Source organism: Elgaria multicarinata, chromosome 11, assembly GCF_023053635.1.
Source record: "Elgaria multicarinata webbii isolate HBS135686 ecotype San Diego chromosome 11, rElgMul1.1.pri, whole genome shotgun sequence".
Taxonomy (NCBI): Eukaryota; Metazoa; Chordata; class Lepidosauria; order Squamata; family Anguidae; genus Elgaria; species Elgaria multicarinata.
In genome coordinates this window covers 22747251-22768754 of record NC_086181.1, presented here as the reverse complement: position 1 = coordinate 22768754, position 21504 = coordinate 22747251, and the positions used below count along the sequence as shown (strand labels likewise).

Below are 21504 nucleotides of genomic sequence, written 5' to 3'. Positions count from 1 at the left end.
TAGTGCAATATCCTGCTTGGTGCAGATGAGGCCTCGGTCTGCTCTAGCATGGCTCTTCTTATGTTCTTATGTAGATGCTGCTATTGACCCTTCTGATTTAAGAGCTGAATTAAAATGGCTTGTCAGCCCAACCTCAGAAACCTTGTATGCAACGTTTGGGTATTGTTAAAGCTATACATGATTCAGAGATATTCAGTAACTAAACTGCCTTGCAGCAGGTGAATCTTCTTATGATTCCATGAAATGGAATTTTGGTTCCCTGGGGCTCTCTCTGTTTCAGTTCACATAGAGAAACCAGGGTCAAATGCCTGGAATATATACAATTGCTAATACTACAACAATTTCCAAGTCATAGGTCACATTGCATTTTCAAAATATTTTAAGATCTTTACTTCCAGAGGCACCTTGCAACAGAGTCAGAGTCATTAGACTAGCATGACTTGTATCTACAGTAGAACATACAGCTTGGCCTTAGCAGACAATTAAATGCAAATTATTAGTGCAGAAATCGAAGTCAAACTTTCCATCCACTTCATCATATAGGTTTATTAGAAGGATATGATGTGCTTTGCCAATGCTACTGCCAGCATCAATATGACAAATCCACCCCGAGCCCTTCTGAAAGGGTGGGCTCAGCAAACCACAACAACTTCTGACTGTCCAATCCTCCTCTGGGCTCCCATTGCCTATTTTAAATGAAGCCACTTGAATCACGACATAGTAAAGGAACCAGTCACCTCGGCAGCCTTTACAATGTTTGAGCTGTTTTGCATATAGCTAAATCTATCAGCTATAAAAAGAATGAAGAAGACAGCACAGGGATGTGAAGCATCCTCATCAATGTTGTGTTCCGCGCTTTTGCCAAAATCAGTAAAGATCTGGCCCAGTAATGCACAAAACATTCACTGAAATGTTGGGATTCAACCAATGCTGATTTCAGAGTTCATCCTATTACCGTCAGACAGACAGGAGCACGTGCTTGAAAACTTCATTTCACTTGGCGGCAGGGCTTAATCCAAGCTAGACGGCTCAGTTCCAGAACCTAGCAGGACTCAGCCCTGGAATATGTAAAGACACAAAAATGAAGAAAGTGCCTGTGGATATGTGCAGGGTGTATTTCACAGTAGACCTTGGTAAATTTGTAAATAATATACAGGGTTTCTAATACAGAAGTTATACTGAACTTAGTACCTCTCATTTTAGAAGCAGACTGTATGTTGTTTGCCTGTCTTGATCAAATCAGTTTGTCAAATTGTGACAGAAAATGTAGATTCCTTTTGTTTTTGAGTTTTTTGATTTTCACATTTTCTCTTTTCATCTTCTTTCATTATATTGCCCATCCTGAATGTGCTGCCAATTAATTTCACTGAAAACACGGAATCTAGGGTTTTGAGGAATGGATGATTTTTCTCTATTTACTCTTTCTGCACAGTTCATAATTACATACCTTTTCTTCCTGTGCCCTTAAACTTAGTTGTTCTGTTTCTCTAAGAGAAATATTAGCTTATTAATACCTGCATTTCCTTGTATGAAGTCTGGCCTGATTGCAGATGTGATGCCTGGTTTCCATGACAACCACCTTTGTGAGGTGGCCAGCTGTTGGCAGCCAAAGGGCAGGGAACAGGCTCATGGCACAGAGCTAGCTTTTGTGGGTTACTTAGTAACTTTCCACAGCATGGACATTGTGGAGAGGAGGCGGGCATGTGGGCGGGGGGAGGCAGAAAATGAGACCCTATTTTTTTTCCAGTTTGCCTGTTTCCCCCCATGCAGTGAAGAGACATGGACACAGGATGTCACTGTATCACAACGACAGCATAAAGGATTATGGGGCAAGGCAGAAGACCATGGGAGAGAGGTGAAAGGCCACTGACACCCCAGAAACAGGAGTCCAAACTCTTGCTGAGGGTTAGGTATCCCGGCAGATGCCATTGCCTGGGCTGAATGCTGTCGGGTGGAACAGCCTGCCTGGTATGCTCACTCTTTCATCTGTCCTGGAGAGATAGATGACACCCTTCCCTGCGCTCCCCCTCTTCAAACTCCAGCTCCATAGGGTGTGTGGCACAGGAGAAGAGGCGGAGCGTCACGCTTAGACCGGTAATGTCTGGCAGACTCCCCAGCTGCACTCTACACAGTCTCACTAGACAGCAGCAGAAGCAGGAGGGAGAGACTGGGCACCCCAGAGGTCCTTCAGTGTAACAGGAGGCGGGTAAGTACCTGGCGTAGCCTGCGGTGCCAGCCACAGCGGTGAGGACTGGGTCCTGGGTGTCAGTTCCGTGACTTGTGCTGCAAAGGGGGAGTCCTGCTAGGACAATCTTAGAGGTGGATTCTGTTCCAAAGAGCCAGGTGTCTGCCTGCAACCTGGTGCCCAGTGCAATACAGCAGGTTGCAAAGGTACGTCGGACATGGGAAATAGTAGAACGTCTCTGCCACAGAATCCCAGCTAGAATGCTCGGCTTATCTCTTGGCGAGAAACAATATATATTATCTACTCGGAGTGTTCGGAACACAGTGCACATTCTAAAAAGTGTCTCTGGCTTTTGTCTGGTCACTTGATGGGTGAGGAATTACAGTGCGGCAGCAAAAATGGAAAGGAACAGGCAGGTGTGGAGGAACCGCATAATGTGGAATTCTAGCAAAGCCACAATCATTTCGCTGTTTCTGTTCCCATTTCTTAGCGATTATATTGATTATGGCACAATGCATGATGTGACATGATGACACTGAGCCATATATTTTCCTGCTCCCATCTCACACAGTTGGCTGTCAGTAAAGAAACATCAGTGCAATGATGTCAGATCATGATGCATTATATTATATGGCACAATTGTGGGGGTGGGGAAAGGAGAAATAAACAGGCAGCAACAGCGTGAGTGTTTCTTGGGATGTCCGGTTCCACTTTTAAGATTACTGGCAAACGTTTCTGGGCAGTTTGGGCAAAATATGTAAATCTCAGAGGGGTGTTTCCCCACATCCGAAGCTTACAATAAGGGTTGGTTTCCATCTGTCTGGTACATGGTTCTCAATGACAGAAATGTATAGCTGGATGTACGAATAGGAACAGATGCATTTTTTTTCTGCTGCAGGTGAGTTTAACTCCTCTCCAACTTTGCTCCCTACATGACTTCATGATTATTCCACTCCATGCATGTTCAAACTGTAGAGTGGTGTTCTCAATGGCAGCTCCACAGGTTGTGGAACTCTTAAACTGGGCGAAGTCTAAGCATCCATCCTAATCAAAAGGATTACAGGACATTTAATTTATTTATTTATTTATTTATTTAAAGCATTTTTATAGTGCCACCTCACACATTTATATATAGGCTGGCTTTTAGTGGCTTTGGCCAAGCAACTAGCTGGTTTCACAGAGACTGAAACCATCTGCAATATAGCCAGGGCCAATAGTGTCCATAATAGGCAGTTGATGGTAGGGTGGGAGATTAGGATGGGATTGAGGCAGCTGGACCAAAATAGGGCAGTAGATCTGCTGAGGGCTTCTCCCATTGGGGGAGCAGCTATACTCCAGTTTGCTTCCTAGTTTTTCAGCCTTTCGTTTCGGCTGGTCAGTAATTCTAGGGGTGCTTAAAACCCATGGGAAACATCCCTAGTTCAACCATGGCGTAAGAATTAGTTTATGAATCTGACAAAAAGCACCGGCTTATGTGTGGAGTGGTTGTGTTAACTGGTCTTCAGTGGGTGGAGCAACCCTCTAGAATGTTCTCCACAGATCGTTTGGTCAGAGAGTGTTTAGAGGAATGGGGAGCTGTAGATCGTTAGCTGTGATCCTGTATAACCCAAGAGCTTGTTCTTTCTTGAGAAGGCACTCACGCTTTTGTTAAGAATGGGCTACTTCTGTCACTAATAAAGATGGCTCTTCACATTCCTCGCCTTTCATGAGCAGCCTATGGTGCCCTTTGCCTCTTTGGTGTCAAGAACCAAGTGAGTTCTTCAGATGCCAGTTGTCTAGGGTGACCTTAGAAATCCATTTCTATCCAGTACAGAGGTAGCCAAACTTCTGATTATGGGTCTTCTTGGTATAAAGTGGAAATCATGTGAACTGCCCACCACCACCACATCCCCCCACTCATTCTTGAAGAAACATTTGCCATCTTCCAGAATGGTCACCAAGATACTTCATATGAGGGCCTAACAATGCGTCATGTGGAAGGCCTGTAATTAGTCCCTAGACTTTGTTTTTACTAAAATGCAGGAGTTTCCACATCTGATCGAAGCAATGATGAGAGGAAAAATGGTGGTTTACTCTATCTCCATTGTCCATTTTCATTCCATCAAAATCACCTACCAACACCCTATTTTCCCATCCACAGGAGAATTTCTTTGCAGTTCCCATGGCTGAATTTTATTACAAAGAAAGAATAGTTGTAGCAACAGTGGCAGTCAGGAGACTAATCATGATGAATCTCCTGTGTTGCGTGTAGCTTGGCCCAGGGACGCACAACAGACTCTCAAATGCTAAAGAGAAAAGTGAGTCCTGCATTTGATACTCCATCACAACCTACCCTTTCAGTCAATGGTAAATTGGTAAGACCAACTCCACTGGTTTCTTCCCTCAGCTGCCACCACCAGCAGCCATTCCAGCAGGCTGCAGCAGAGAGAAGTGAGATGGGAATAAGGGCTATATAGCCTTACTATTAACTCCCCACCGCACTGCATTTTCCATCATCCCTCCATATCCCTTTTTCTTTTTGTGTTGTGCCTTTTTAGACTATATGCCTGTAGACAGGGACTGTCTTGTTTTATTGATTCTACGTAATCTGCATAGGGAGCCTCCTGAAGAGTGTGATAAAAAATGCTTTAAATAAATAAATAAATAAATAAATAAATAAATAAATAAATAAATAAATCAGCCTACCCCAAGCCTGCAAGGAAGAACAGAATACTTCCAACCTTTTGAAATCCCAAAAAGACAAGGGCCTAATCTACACCAAGCAGGATATTGCACTACGAAAGTGGTATGAAAGTGGTATATAAAAGCCAGGAGCCACGCTACTGCTTTATAGCGGTATTGAAGTACACTGACAACTGTTGGGACCCATTTACAGCCATAAAGACTGATCTCTTCCAGCAGGCCTGCCCAACTGAATTTTAAGATGCTTTTTAATAATGTGCTGCTTTTAATAATGTATTGGTTTTAAATGTTTTAATCAATTATATGTATTTTATGGCGTTTGCATTTGTGTTGTAACCTGCCTCAATCCACAGGGAGAGGCGGGCAATAAATAAATAAATAAATAAATACATTATTATTATTATTATTATTATTATCATCATCATCATCATCATCATCATCATCATCATCATCATACAAACCATATATTGTTTTCATACTGCTTCCATAGTCAAATATCCTGCTTAGTGTAGATTAGGCCGAGAAGTGTCTTTTTACAAGTTTCTCTTTTGGCAGGGCAGAAGAGTTCATGTCAATGGGCTTGCAAAAATGTTTTTTAAAAGCAGAATGTTCTCTTCATGCAAGCTTGGCTCTTCAATAGCTTTTTCTTAATTGCCAGTTAATAATATTTCTTTAGGATGAAGGTGGAACTAATGAGAAGTAAAGGCAAGGTTGGAAGGTCAGATTTCAAAGCAAGAGGGAAGATGATAAAGCCCAAAATTCTGTCCATTCCTCCCATTCAAAATGGGAGAATGGGCTTATCTGCTGAATTAGCATCTCTGTATTATTTGAATAGTGGCACAAGAGAAAATACATTTTTATAGGTGCAGAAGCATGCTATGTGCCTGCACACCCATGCCACAGCAGATGATTCAATAGGACTCTCATGTCTTTTGAGATGGGAAGCAGAAATTCACAGAAATGGCAGAGGAAGGTTATAAGGTGGTCATGTGTCCTACCTTACAGAGGACAGTCCTCTATTTGAAGGGCTGTCACTGGACAGTTCTCTAATTGAAGGCCTCCTCGATTTGAAGGGCCACTGAATCCCAGTCTAGTGTGAAGATAAAGAATTGTAAGAAGGGAGAGCATCCATGGGCCTTGAAGTTCAGGCCTTGATGGGCAGACCCATCAATATTTAGTGCTTGGACAGCAGATTGAGCAGGCACACAGTTCACCTGGTCACAGACTTCTCCACTATGATGAGATATCTAAATATGAGTATTTTTTTTCTAAATCTGTTCCTTCCTATATAAATTTTCATGCAGATCTATCCTCTTTTGTCTGGTATTTTGATGATGCATTTCCTCTCCTTGGAGAGTGCTGCACAGTTATGAACAGCAGGCTGATTGGGCCTAGCTTTATCGCGGTCAAGCGACAGCAAGGCTTATCACTCAGGTTGTGTCCATATGACCAGTGAGAAAAGAGAGTTCAGGGTATTTAAATATGAAGATGGGAAGGAAGCTTTCCTCGGCTTCATGGATGAAAAATGGTCTCTTCTTCCCAGTGCCTGCTGCAAATGAACTGGGCCCAAATAAAACAGGCCTCTGCAGCCTGCTAGGGTTGCCAAGGCAACCGCCTCCCCTTCCTCCCTGCTTTGCGTGCAAGGATTGTCCTGAAAGGCGGATTGAGTTGCTTGCAGGTGTTGAGACCCATATGATCGATCACAGCCAAGTGGCATGCAACAGTAGCCGGGAATGGGAAGGCCAAAGCTTTTTGGCTTTGCCTGTAACGGGAGAATAGTCTGTGAAGTCTTTGGTTGTTCCTCCAGTGCTCATTTCATAGAATAGTAGAGTTGGAAGGGGCCTATAAGGCCATCGAGTAACAGCTAGAGGACCAATGGGTAAGGGGACTTCCTTTGCTCAACGCTGACGTGTAAGGTAGGGTGACCATATGAAAAGGAGGACACGGCTTCTGTATCTTTAACAGTTTCATAGAAAAGGGAATTTCAGCAGGTGTCATTTGTATATATGGAGAACCTGGTGAAATTCCCTCTTCATCACAACAGTTAAAGCTGCAGGTGCCCTGTCCTCTTTTAAATCTGGTCACTCTAGTATAGCTCCTGCAGCTTTAACTGTTGTGATGAAGAGGAAATTTCTCCAGGTTCCCCATATATACAAATGACACCTGATGAAATTTCCTTTTCAATACAACTGTTAAAGATACAGGAGCCTTGTCCTCCTTTTCATATGGTCACCCTAGTGTAAGGGCAGTGCAGTAAGAATAATCTGTGGCAATAAAAGCATAGTGAGATTTTATTTTAATTTAGTTTGTTGGTTTTAGGCCATTTCAAACCTTGTTAAGGTGGTAGTACAAACGCTGACTTTTATCACCTTGAAAAACAACAACAAAGAGCCATTTATGTGAAATTGCCCCTGTGTGAAAAACTGGAAATTTATCACATCAGAGGGACCACTAAATTGAAGTGATAATTTTTCATTGATCAGGGCTGATAAAGACAAGAAGCCCTATGAGTATTATCTAAGCATGTATGAAATGCCTACCTTTCACCAATGAATAATCAAATCTGGATGCTACACATACAAGATTGAGGGTGAGAGCTTCTAAAACCAATTTCCTGGCAGACTTGAAGTCTGACCAATAATAATAATAATAATAATAATAATAATAATAATAATAATAATAGCATCCTCACCTTTTCACATATTGAGAGGATCTGTCCCTAGGTGCTGCTAGGCATGCGAGCGAAAAAGGGAGGTGGACAGATCCAACTCATGCCCTTTCCCTGTCTGCAGAAGCTTGGAAACGGATCTCTAGCAGCTTTAGGAGCGTGTCAATCCCATTTAGGCCCAAATCCCCATGAACTTTCCTAGCATGTAAGAGAGGACGCTTGGCAAAGAATGAGAAGGCAGACACTCAGGCAGCAGCTAAGCAAGAGGGCTGCAGGCGACTGTGTCCATCTTCAGTGGGGCACCAGAAATGTAATATAGAACATGACATCGAGCCAGTCTCCAATATTCTCACCCCCTACAACTGGACAGAAATGAGAAAGTTTAATAAGTTGTCTTCAGCAAAACTTCCTCCCCCCTTGTGAATTCCAGGATTCCAGAGTTCTGCAACCAGGACAACATTTTGTAAGTTGGACTTAGTTAGGCAAATTGATACACTTTAGCTAACACCGTTAGTTCTGCCTTGCTAAATTTGGAATGATGTCTCTGTGTGTGAAGTGGGGAAGAGGCGAGGGAGAGACTGCTAATGGAAAGTTGTGGCTCAAAGAATACCAGGGACAATACTGATGCAGTGTATGCAATCCCTGCGGTTCACCTGTTCAAGGGATTACAGCCTGGTCCTTTGCTCATCCAGACTGCTCATGGGAACAGCTAGCTGCTACAAGGCCATACTGTCTGCATGCCAAACTTGCCCCCATAGGCATGCAAGGATGACAGGGTCCTTTCTGTGGGTAGTTAGGGTTGCCTCTGAGCATATGCAGAAGACCTTTCCCTAGCTTCGATTGTAACTGCTGCACTGGTTCAGCTAAGAGATGGTGAAAGCTAGCAACAAGCTCATAGTTTGAGTTCAGTGGGCTGGCTAGCTTAGCTATAATCTGCCCAGTGATTCACAGAGACCAGAATATATACAAAGATTGCATAGTGGAAAATAATGTAAGCCGTCTCTTCTATGGAGTGATCACATTCATTCCTATTTACTGCATGTGTATGTACAAAACCATCGACACATCCCCCCTTTTATATCCTCCTGTACCAGCAAATAGTCCGGAGGATGAAATTCTGGCCAGGGCATTAAAAATCTAGCTAGTTAGCAACCCTAGGATTACTTCCTGCAGTCATGATGAGCAACAGCGGTGAGCAAGGGACACGTTTTAAGCTGCCACCCCACAAAAAATAATAATTTCAAAGCAATTTACAACTCTAAGCTGCTGCAATTGGGCTGAGTAGTTGTGCAATAAATGTGAACAGGTAGTGTGTTGTGCTGCTGATATAGTAATTGCAGGACTACCTCACTATTGGAAATGATCTGTAATTAGGGCAGCAGTGTTCAGTTAATCAATTGGTTAGGGTAATGGTTGAAAATATTTTGATTGACTAAAAAGTGTCCCTGATTAGGGTGACCAACTGTCAGGATTTCCCCGGATTTGTCTTGGTTTTTGTTCTTTCCATGGTGTCAGGGGGGATTTTCTATAATTTTCAATAATGTCCTGGAATGATACACCTTCCTCTTTAAGGCTGCCATTAGCATGGCAGGAGGGAATGACATGCTTTCTTGAGGCACATCATTCCCCCACCCCGAGCTCCAATTGAGGTCTTAAAGGGGAAAGTGGGTCATTCGTGGACATTATAGAAAAGGCCCCAATTGGAGTGGATGGTGGTGGTGCAGAATGAAATCATTTCCCCTCCTCCATTCTTTAAGGTGGCGGGAGAATAACGTACTTTCTGCAGGACTCAGAAAGCTGCTTCCCCTCCACACACTAGGTGTCCTCTTTTTTGGTTTCCCAAATATGGTCACCCTATCCCTGATTAGTGAGACAGCAGGCTTTTAAAAATGTTTTTTTAAAATAATAAATACTTAATTGCAGATGGTAAGTGCCTTCTTAAAAGGAGCACCTCCTGTGTGAGATATAAATAGTGTGTGTGTGTGTGCGCCCGCGCATGTGTTCGCCTTCCAAGATGATGTCTTCTGTGACATATGCATGCAAATCTAAAACGAATCAGTTATCAACTAAAAGGGCCATAGGCCAGTGTTAGAGCACTTTGCATCCAGAGTGTCCCAGATTTAATCCTGGTCATCTCCAGGTAGAGCTGGAAATCTCCTATCTGAAATACTACTACTACTACTACTACTAATAATAATAATTTCTTACCCTCCTCTCCCTTTGGATTGAGGCTGGGAACAACATTGAATACAAAAATACATAAAACTGATTAAAAACATATAAAACTAATAAAAATAACAGCCAAATATCTTAAAATTTGACTGAGTAGGCCTGCCGGACGAGATCAGTCTTTGTAGCTTTTTCAAATTCAGAAATCCTGGAAAGCTACCCTTGCCAGTCAGTGCTGACAAGACTGGGCTAGATGGACCAATGGTCTGTCTCTGAATAAGGCAGCTTCCTATGTTCCTAACTATGATTAATCCACTAAGATTTCCTTTAATTGGGTAATAGTTTTCAATTGAAATAACTTCTACCAAGCCTTCTGAGCATTGCTTGTTTTTGAAAGAATAAAACCTTTGATGTCATCAAAAGAGAGACTTGAAACCTGCTTGTAAAAAAGCAACTTGGAATTGGAGCCTACAAACGTGGAGTCCATCGAGAGGAGGGGGGAGATTCAATTTAAGCAATGACACCAGTCAAGATGAGAGGGGTGTGTGTGTGGGATTCAGTTTAAGAAATGACACACAGTGTGTTGAGCAATTCCAGGTTTCTGCTCTGTGATTGCCGCACGCCCATCTGGACCAGTTAGCCCGTAATTGAATGAGGAGGGTTCAAGGCATGTGAGCTCCTCTCTGTTTCAAGGTCATTGAGAAGTTTCCTGGGTATTTGGACGCCCTGGGGAGCTGCGGGGGAGGTAAAGAAGGCCACGGGCAAGGTTTCATCCTAGGGGCCTCAGCAGCTATAGGATGGCTCTATTTATTGCCTCAGCCCAAGGGAGACCACATTCTGAGGAAGATGCGTCATTCATTGCCATGTGTTGGTGAGAGGTGGGGAGGGGGGGTGCACCAGCCCTCTTTTCCCATTGTCCTGCAAATTGGACCAGAGCTTGGTGGGAGATGTCAGCTTTAGAGGGAACCATTTCCAGTCTTCTCCCTGCAGACTGAAAACAACAACTGAACTCCACTCCCAGGGCAGGAAATGCAGAGAAAACGTGTCCTATTTTTGTTTCCGTATCTATAAAAGTCTCATCTAGGGTTTAGCAGCATGGAGGCATGTCCCTGCACATGCTGAAAAGTGCCAGGAGAACAGAGGAACACTTCAGAACCTAGAGGGGGGAAATGTGTGGCTTCATGTCTCATCTGGGGTTCCATTACACACTAGGTGTTTGTGAGTGCATGCAAGGCTCCATACTGGAAACAATTTACATGTTACGATTTTGTAATACTTTTATCTGTATGGTTGCATGACAAAGAAAGGTAGGGCGAAAGAGGGTGCTTCCAAACGGAGGTCCCCCAAGTGCTACCAATCAAAGGGCATTATGCAGCTATTCTGTTTTCCCCTCCTTAACGATGTTTTTTCTGATAAGAAAAAAGATGGAAGTGGTAGGAAAACATGGGAAGGTTACAAATTGAAGATGACATCATGCGGAACTCCTTTAAAATTCCTCAAGACATTGCAACTGTACCCTGAAGGACCTTGTGTGAGCTGGCAGTGAGCAGACATACCTACAAGATTTCATTTACTCTGCAAAGAGATGAGAGAAACATAATTGTCTGATAACAGGCTATCCCTGTTCAAAATATATCTCAGCATGCATGCTGGTGAAATGGCAATCCTATGAACTAGCCCCTTGAATATTCACATGCACACATATATGTGCATGTGTACTTGAGGCAAGATGCATCTACCACCACTACTTAGAAATATACCTGCCAGAGATCCTGAAAAAGGAGCTGAACCATGAAGACTTACTAATCGAGCAAGTTACAGCCACACTTTAACAAGGCATAATCGAAGGGCAAAATTAGGAACAGTATTTACCAGAGATATTCCACAAAAGATAGGGGCTGTCTCTGGAAAACAGGACTGTCGCAGCCTATGGACAAGTGTTGAGATAGCAGGGGAGTGACGGATGATAAATTCACTCCCGTATCAACAGGAGCAAGAGCACATCCTGTCCCTGTACCGTCTACACATACACACATATATGGATGGATCCAGATTTAGGCTTGAGTAAGTAGGCCAGGGGCTGTGGACTTCGCCACTCTCTCCTCCTCACAGCAATTCCTTGCAAATGCTACACAGAGCATTGGAGGACCCTGATGAATGGGTTAGGTTGTGATCTGGGGGTGAGAAAGGGAAAATCTCTGAAAGCTGAGCTCTGCTCAGAGAAGGTTCTTCTGCCCGATTTTGTGGGATCCTCTCTTCCCCCATGATACAACCTACCCCATTCAGCAGGGTCCCCTGACCCTCTGTGTAACATTTTCAGGTGGCTGGAGGAGCCGCCAGGGGGAGGGAAGTGCAGGAATGTCCGCTTCTGTGAGCCCACTTGCATGCATCTAAATCTGGATCTAATACATTGTCACTCCGTCTGCATCACAATTCCCCAAGTGATTGGAAATCCTTATTAAGGATCCTTCACTAACCCCAAATCCATACCAATATTAAACCGATGTCCAGCTTTATGATCCAAACAAGACGCCAGCTAGGAATAGGTGTCAACTGGCTGAGCCTCGAGCAAGTGCTAATGCAGCCAAAACTTTTAGTAGCCCCCCATTACAGTAAGATTGGTCTGCAGTTATCAGATTTAAGGGGTGGACCTTAGAATAAGGAGCAAGAAATCCAACTTCCTGCTCAGTATTTTAGGAACATCATCAGATATCTCTTGTTTAATCGCTCCTGTATGTGCATCCAGGAATGGGTTAGGGAACATGGAGTGAAGGGAATGATGCTGTTGAGAAAGGAGGCCTTGGCATGCAAGAAATTGGTACCAGTTCATTTTTCCTTCTGTTTCTATTTTCATAACAATTCTCCATATCGAATAGAACTTTCCGCATACACTGGAGAAAGCAGCAAGCAAGGATGCCTCCAAATCCATGGGAAGAAAAAGGTACCTCCCTCAGACAGGGAGGCTGCTTCAAAATAAATAACGGCTAGCTAAGGTTGATCTCTGCAGAAAGGCCATAGCTAGAAGGGGTAATATCCTGGGGCGATCACCAGGAGGGATGATCCCTCCCTTGCGCCGGGATCTCACCCTACCCTTTGAGCCCGCTTTTTCCACGGTCTCGGGTTGATCCCGGGAACGTGGAACGTGTGTGCGGGCGTCGCAGTTTGTCCCGGATCCTCGCGATTACTCCTCATGAAGAGCCAGGACCCGCACACACCCAAGCCGGGTGGGGTGGGGGGAGCGGGAGCAGAGATCATCGCAGAGCAGAGAAGCAGCAGTAACAAGCAGAACTTAACAACTGGGATAACGGGGGGATTCCACACGTCGTACTGAGGCCGCTTCCATGCGGCCCCAGTGCGACCCCAAAGAGATCGTGTAACTTGCCTGGAGAAGCGACGAGGAAGAGGCGTCCTTGCTGCCGCCGCCGCCGCCGCCACCACCCACCTACCTCCGACCTGGCCGGGTCGGAGAGCTCGGCAGAAGAAGGTGGGGTGGAGAGCGGAAGCTCTCCACCCTGCCTTCTTCCGCCGAGCTCTCCATCCCGGCCGGCGAGGAAGTAGGTGTGTGGCGGCAGCGGCGGCGGTAAGGACGCCTCTTCCTCGTCGCTTCTCCAGGCAAGTTACACGATCGCTTTGGGGCCGCACTGGGGGCGCATGGAAGCGCCCTCAGTACGGCGTGTAGAATCCCCACAGATCAGATGTATGGAGTGGGGTGGGGGAGGGGATCTTAAAAAACTAGAGTTCGATCAATACACATTTGAAGCCAAAATTGCTCTTCATCAGGAAAATGCAATGGTGCTTGAAATCTATGTTGTCAGATGTTCAAGTTGTTTTGCATTTTAATCGTCATGCAGAAAATAGATGTATACAGCTCTATTTGGAACATTGGAAGGGAGGCTTGGAAGACGGCAACGAGGTAGAAAGCCTTCTTGGTGGTAGCCCCCAATTATGGAATGATCTCCATGATGAGGCCCACCTGTAGCCAACATTGTTACCTTTTTGCCGCCAAGTTAAGACTTTTCTCTTCTCCCAGTCATTTAGCAGCGTATGTTGAGTATTTAATTGATCCCAGATCAGTTTTTTGGTTTGGCTGACAGCTCAAAGTTGTTTTTAGATATATGTTGTCTTTGTGTAAGCTGTCTGTTTTACATTTTTAGGGATTAAAATTTTGTATATAATTTTTAATCTTTTAATTTTTTGTAAACCACCCAGAGAGCTTCAGCTATGGAGTGGTATAGAAATAATAATAATAATAATAATAATAATAATAATAATAATAATAATAATTTAACAGTTTGTGTTCCCCTGATGAAGAGTGGACTTATTCATGACTCATTTTGTTTGTTGCGTTTGAATTTGTGGAGCTGCTCGCTTTCTTCATTTGTAAATTAGGAGAACAGAAATATTATTAGGGGAGAAATTATTATGATACTGCTAGTAGTGGGCAATTTCAACAACAAATTTATTATCTTGAATTCAGCCTCTCTCCCACTGCCCAACACAATCTATTTCTGCGGTACTTAGCAATCTCTTTTGTATTTCTTGCAGGGTTTAGCCATGGACCCCACCTTGGGCATGGAGGCCAAGGCTCTCCTAGAAGACATGCTGGAGATCACTTCCCAGAGTCTGGTGCACATGGAAGTGGCTGAACATTACCAAATCGTCAAAGAGCTGGGCAAGGGGAAATATGGGCAAGTGGTACTGGTGACTCACAGGCAGAGAGGTAAGGATTAAATGCCTTATATGCTCTGGCAAGTCCACTCCCAAGAGACTCTTTACAACGATTGGCCATGTAGCGGAAGAAGACTTTAATGGCCAGGTGAATTGCCTTGTGCCACTGTTGATCTTCAGGAAGGTTATGGCTGGTCCACATAATAATTGGTTGTGGTGACCACTCCAAATGGCTGTGCATGATGAGCATTAGTCTAGCATGGGCCTATCATGGTATACATTGCTGTCTGTGGAGGCATTCACCTTCCAGCAGTTCATGATGGACAGAGAGCCAAAGCAAGCCGCAATTTCACCACACATTCCATTCCTTTTTTCAGCTGGCCCTTTCTTAGAGGTTTCATTAAAGGACAATAAGGTAACAAAAAAGTTATTGAATAAAGAACATAGTCCTTACAATCTTTCTTGCACTCAAGATCACAGAAACTTATGAACCCCTGAGCAAGCTTATTATTATTAATTATTATTTTTATTATTTACTGTAAATTTCAACAAAAACAAAACAAACAACAAAAACAACAGGAACAACAACAAAAAATGAAAAATGAAAAATTCTAAAGTATAACTACATGCTTTAAAAGTTTCAACTATTACAGCATTCTAAAAATAAAAAAAGTAGATTATTCATAAACATCAATAAAACAGACCAAATATCCATACAACACTCTTTCAAATGTGAGGGGCAACTCTTTCACCATTCTGATACAAATGTGGTTTATCACTTAAACACTCTCATCCACTGCAAATCCCTGTACTCCAATCTGATTTTAGCTGAAAGTTGGGACGGGGGAACACCCTCATATTTAAATGATCTCACATGTAAAGAGTCAAACCTGAAGCTGAACCAAAAATCAGAATGAACCTTTATTGTTTTCCTCAACTACAACAGAACCTGGATCATTATCTGAAAGTCTCTGTTGAGCCTGAACTATAACAGAACAAGGGGAAAAATCAGGTTCAGAATAAGAGTTCAACCAAATAACACTCACCGGATCCTCCTGTACTAGAATCAGAATGAGCACACCAATATTTAGGAGGTTTGTAGAGACTTCTATATTCAGACCTCCTCATAAACTGCGCCTAGGAAGCATTAGGCAAGAATGCTTTAGGCTTTCTTTTGTGACCGGAGTTGGGTCAATATACAAGCTACAACATGGAATGAATGAACATACAACACATATGTGAGGTGATCCAGTAGTATGGCAGGTGATATAAGACACATTTGGTGTCTATGAAATGGTATTTACATATACCATATGAGGAGAATATGTCATGACCCTGTTCAGCAGACATGCTAAGCCTCGGTGGTTAAGTATTTTGAGTGAAATATTATGGCTTAGTGTGTCATGTGAACAATGACTTAGCATGTCATTTGAACGATTCCTAACCATGGTAGCTACATAACCATGGATTAAACACACTAACCATTTGCTGAAAAGGGGCTAACGGACTAGGCTTAGTGTGTTGTCCGAACAGGCCCAATATATGTAAATGTAAAATGAAGTAGAACAGGTTGGTTTGCAATAGTGATTAATCTGTGAACCTAGAACTGGGGACAGGAAAAGAGGAAATTACAAGATTACAGAAAGGCAGGAAAAGCAGAGATAAGGAACAAACAGAACTATCCATATGAACAAGTGTGAATTCAAATCTGTTTGTTTTATATTTGGTACTTATTCTTGTTAATTGCAATAGTTTTAGATCTGTTCGCCCCACTGTGCAAATTATCATTATAAACAATGTGCTTTATTTTTAAATTTCCTCATGTGACCTGCAATCAAACTGTTATATGTGCCAAACAGGTTACTCAACCTTTATTGTCCTGAACTGGAACCTAACCAGAACAACTTGAGTTGCAGCTGAATCTAAATTGGAATAGAACAAAATAAATAAAATGAATACTGTAATTAACTCTCATTTAATGGTTTGGCTCTCATGTACAGAGTGCAATATGTTATCATGAAAAAGACTTGGTTTATATGTTTTGACCATTAGATACAATTCCCCCCTCATTTTCAGCATTTTCCTTTTCTTTTTTAAATAATCAGGGGTCTCAGGCCATGTCAACACCAGCCATATATTCCAGGATAATATTGAAGTCGTCCCTACCGGGCCACATAATGCACAACTGATCCCATTGTGATCTCGGGTCGACCCCGCAGTTATTCAGGAATATCACTGACTGCTTTTGTCACAGTTTTTTCGGCTCTCTCGCTACAATCCTGAAGTCTGCAGCTGGTGTGCTCCTCTCCTTTGCAAAGCTGTTGCTGTTCAGCATGAGTTACCGACTTATTGAACAGCCAACCCGCTGTCAGGGGCATGGGCATTGGCGTGTTTCATCACTGAGTGTTTTTTTTTTAAAAAAAAATAAATCTATGCGCAGGAGTGCATTTTCAACACAGTACATATCCCCCTTGTGTTGCTGCATGTCTGCACTGGTGCGCATATCTCAGAAGTTATTTAAAAAAAATACGTGCCCCATAGCCATCTGCCTAGTCCCACCCACTTGTGCCTTGTAATGGGGCACAAGTTCTTCTGCGACAGCTCTCCTTTAATTGCTGGAAACATTGGTGGCGTGTGCCTTATGACCAACAATCGTGGAAGCAGGGAACCAGCGTGATCGTCCCTCCTCCCTTGCAAAAGGCCTGTAGGTCTAGATTAGCCCTTAGACTGTATGTGTACTAAATTCTTATCTGTTGTCAGTGGTGCAGCTAGGTAAGTTTAGACCCTGGATTTAACTTAACCCCCTGGCTCTCTTTAGATGGGCCATGTGTATTATTTGGGTGGGGAAGCACACAGTTAACATTTCTCTTCTCCCCAACCCCAACAATCAATGCTCTACGTCTGCTTCTGCAATCCTGATATGTTAGAACAACAACAAAACTGTTTGCCAACCCTGTGTGTGTGTGTGTGTGTGTGTGTGTGTGTGTGTGTGTTTAAAAGAACACTGAGCATGTACAGGTTTGCATTTTAGACTCACTTAAATCATAGCAACATCATGACTATGGAAATAAAATGGAGTTGGCTTTTGCTGCTCTGATGCCCTCATTAACTGCTACTCTCTGGCTGATCATCTGGGCTGCAGGACCCTAAATTTTGGTCCCAAGGTCCACACCTAGCTGCACCACCAAATGTTGTGGTAATACATATATCGATATTATGTAGGGTGACCATATTTGGGGAACCAAAAAAGAGGACACCTAGTGTGTGTGTGTGTGTGGGGGGGGAAGCAGCTTTCTGAGTCCTGCAGAAAGTACGTTATTCCCCCACCACCTTAAAGAACCCGATTGGAGTGGAGGAGGGGAAAGGATTTCATTCTGCACCACCACCATCCACTCCAATTGGGGCCTTTTCTATAATGTCCACGAATGACCCACTTTCCCCTTTAAGACCTCAATTGGAGCTCGGGGTGGGGGAATGATGTGCCTCAAGAAAGCATGTCACTCCCTCCTTCCATGCTAATGGCAGCCTTAAATTTATTTATTTATTTATTTATTTATTACATTTTTATACCGCCCAATAGCCGAAGCTCTCTGGGCGGTTCACAAAAATTAAAACCACAGTAAAACACCCAACAGTTTAAAACACAATTACGAAATACAGTATAAAAAGCGCAACCAGGATAAAACCACACAGCAAAGTTGATATAGGATTAAAATACAGAGTTAAAACAGTAAAATTTAAATTTAAGTTAAAATTAAGTGTTAAAATACTGAGTGAATAAAAAGGTCTTCAGCTGGCGACGAAAGCAGTATAGTGTAGGCGCCAAGCGGACCTCTCTGGGGAGCTCGTTCCACAACCGGGGTGCCACAGCGGAGAAAGCCCTCCTCCTAGTAGCCACCTGCCTCACTTCCTTTGGCAGGGGCTCACGGAGAAGGCCCCCTGTAGATGATCTTAAGGTCCGGGTAGGTACATATGGGAGGAGGCGTTCCTTCAGATAACCTGGCCCCAAACCGTTTAGGGCTTTAAATGTCAATACCAGCACTTTGAATTGGGCCCGGACCTGGACTGGCAGCCAATGAAGTTGTAAAAGGACTGGCGTAATGTGATCTCGCCGGCCAGTCCCTGTTAATAACCTTGCTGCCCTGTTTTGCACCAGTTGAAGTTTCCGGACCGTTTTCAAAGGCAGCCCCACGTATAACGCATTGCAGTAATCCAAACGAGAGGTTATCAGAGCATGGATAACTGTAGCTAAGCTATCTCTGTCCAGATAAGGGCGCAGCTGGTATATCAGCCTGAGCTGATAAAAGGTGCTCTTTGCCACTGAGTTCACCTGTGCCTCAAGTGACAGTTCTGGATCGAAGAGCACCCCCAAACTACGGACCCGATCCTTTAGGGGGAGTGCAACCCCGTCCAGGACAGGGCAAACATCACCTCGCCGGACAGAAGAACCACCCGCTAACAGTACCTCCGTCTTGTCTGGATTGAGTTTCAGTTTATTAGCCCTCATCCAGTCCATTACCGTGCCCAGGCACTGGTTCAGAACAGCCACTGCCTCACCTGGGTTTGATGAAAAAGAAAGGTAGAGCTGGGTATCATCCGCATATTGATGACACCTCAGTCCACATCTCCGGATAACCTCCCCCAGCGGCTTCATGTATATGTTAAACAGCATAGGGGATAAGATAGAGCCCTGTGGAACCCCATGGCTTAGGTGCCACGGCACAGAGCAATAATCCCCCAGCACCACCTTCTGGAATCGGCCATCCAAGTAGGAGCGGAACCACTGCAACGCAGTACCTCCAACTCCCAGCTCAGACAACCTATCCAGAAGGAAGGTGTGTCATTCCAGGACATTATTGAAAATTATGGAAAATCCCCCCTGACACCATGGAAAGAACAAAAACCAGGACAAATCCGGGGAAATACTGACAGTTGGTCACCCTATATTATGAAGTACGTATACCTCAATGTCTCACCTGCTCTCTCAACCCTCCTCAGGGACCCCAATGGCTCTGAAGCTGCTGCCGAAGGCTAGCACCAAGCTGCAGAATTTCTTGTATGAATATTGCGTGGCGCTCTCCCTCTCTGCACACCCTGCCATCATTGGCATGTTTGGCATTGCCATAGAGTCCAGCCAGCACTACGGTTTTCTCTATGAGGCAGCCCTGCACAGAGACCTCATCTCCATTATCAAGCCCAGGGTAAGGCATGCAAAGGCATCCCAGGCCAAGGCTACTTCCTATCTAACTGAGCAGGAGAAAGCATCGGCAAAATGATCTATCGCCATTTTCCAAGGAAAGGACTTCCTGCTTGGACTGATTCCAATGCCCATGCCCTCTGTTCCCCCCACCCCAACCACAAGGTTCATCAGATGAGCGTTTTATCAGACGCTCGCTACTGGTCACTTACAAATGTGCACGTGTCCTTTAGACAATGTTGTCTGCCTCCCACACACCTCCCGCTCCTTCCATTTGTTTTTCTGTAGCAAAATAGACCCCTTTTAATCTGACTTTTTTTTTTAAGAAAAAAACAAGAATGCCCTGCGATCTTCTGCTGTGTGCAAGAAAAGCAGTGCAATAAAAATAGCTTCTGTATGGGCCACATGCTCTTTGTTTATTTCCTCTTTCCTCTCCAGGAAGAATGAGGAAGTGTAGAGAAGCGATGGTAAAGATACACAATTTCCCCCCACATGATGACGTTCCACATTGAACTGTTTCAGTTTCATTTCTGAAATCATGAGGACTAGAAATGGCCATTCATTAAATCAATTAAAAGCAGGATCCTTAACAAACCATGGGTCTAACAAAAGCAGCAAGGCAGGGTGTTTTGAAGCTTGGAACTGAATGTGTTGTTACCTATTTTAACATGGGTTGATCGGGGTGCTTGTGGATGGAGGGCTCCTAGTGCTAACCATCAAGAAGCCGTTGTGCGGCAATTTTGTCTTTTTTTTCCTTAATGAATTTTCCATGCTAAAGAGAGAGATGAAAGAAGCACTGAGAAAAAATGGGAGGGCTATAAGTCATTAACTGGAACCCACCCACCCCATAAAATTCAGTGAATGGGGCAGGGCGATGGCACCGTAAAAGTCTAGCCTGGGAGCACCCCTTGGTGACACAGAGACAGGAAAAATGATGTTCAGTTCAAATGCCTATTGAGATTGGTTCCTTTGTTCAAGGGCAGAAAAGGGCTTGTGTTTCAATGAGGGTGCCTAAAAGGAGATAGGCAAAGGAGGAGGAGACCTGACACTATAAAAACACCTGCTCCTCTCTTATCTGACTAGGCTGGCATCCCGGAGCCGGCAGCCAAGCTGTGTGCCAAACAGCTGGTGAGTGCGCTGGACTTCATCCATAGCCGGGGCCTTGTGTATCGAGATGTCAAGCCCGAGAATATCCTGCTTTTCGACCGCCATTGCCACTGCATCAAACTGACAGATTTCGGCCTGACGCGACCCCAGGGCACCCTGCTGCGTCTCGTGACTGGCATCATCCCTTACACTGCACCTGAGCTGAGCCGTGGCACCGGTGACACCCCAGGCCTGCCCATTGATGCCAGCTTGGATGCCTGGGCCCTTGGGGTGTTGATCTTCTGCCTGCTCACTGGCTATTTCCCTTGGGAGAAAACACTGCCTGAGGATTCCTTTTTTGACGACTATGTGATGTGGCAAGAGTCAGGCTTGGATGAAGATCTGCCGTTTCACTGGCGCCCACTGTCACATGATGCCATCACTATGTTACAGGGCCTCCTGGCTCTGGAGCCCACAAAGCGTGGCCCTGTCCGCCGGGTACTCGGCTACCTTGACCGGCCATGGCGAGCAGAAGCGGCTGTCAAAGCCCCCTAGCGCAACACAATACAGCTGAAATGAACCCAATGAAATAGCAGGGGGTGGGGTGGAGTGGGGAGGAGGGAGAAAAGCGCTAAGCAAATTCTATGCAAAGTTGCTTACAAAAATTCACATTTCTCTGCTCTCATTTTGATTATTTTACAACATTCCCCTATATTCATACTTTTGGATGCATAGATTTTAGAGAGGAAAAGGGTATAAAATAGTGCATCCAGCAAGCTAACACTTAAAACTATTTTTATCAAGATAGAAACTGCTCCTCAAAAACCAATGTTTAAAATCTTTAAACTG

General features: G+C 44.1%; 1 protein-coding gene across 1 annotated transcript; it reads left to right on the top strand.

The window, feature by feature from the left end:
* The first annotated feature begins 2082 nt into the window (after positions 1–2082).
* SBK2 (SH3 domain binding kinase family member 2) lies at positions 2083–21257 on the top strand. Its single transcript, XM_063137426.1, is given in 5 exon segments — positions 2083–2132; positions 2134–2206; positions 14250–14424; positions 19371–19573; positions 20653–21257. Coding segments are annotated over 5 exon segments (1044 nt in total). The 5' UTR covers positions 2083–2097; the 3' UTR covers positions 21211–21257.
* The last annotated feature ends 247 nt before the right edge of the window (positions 21258–21504 follow it).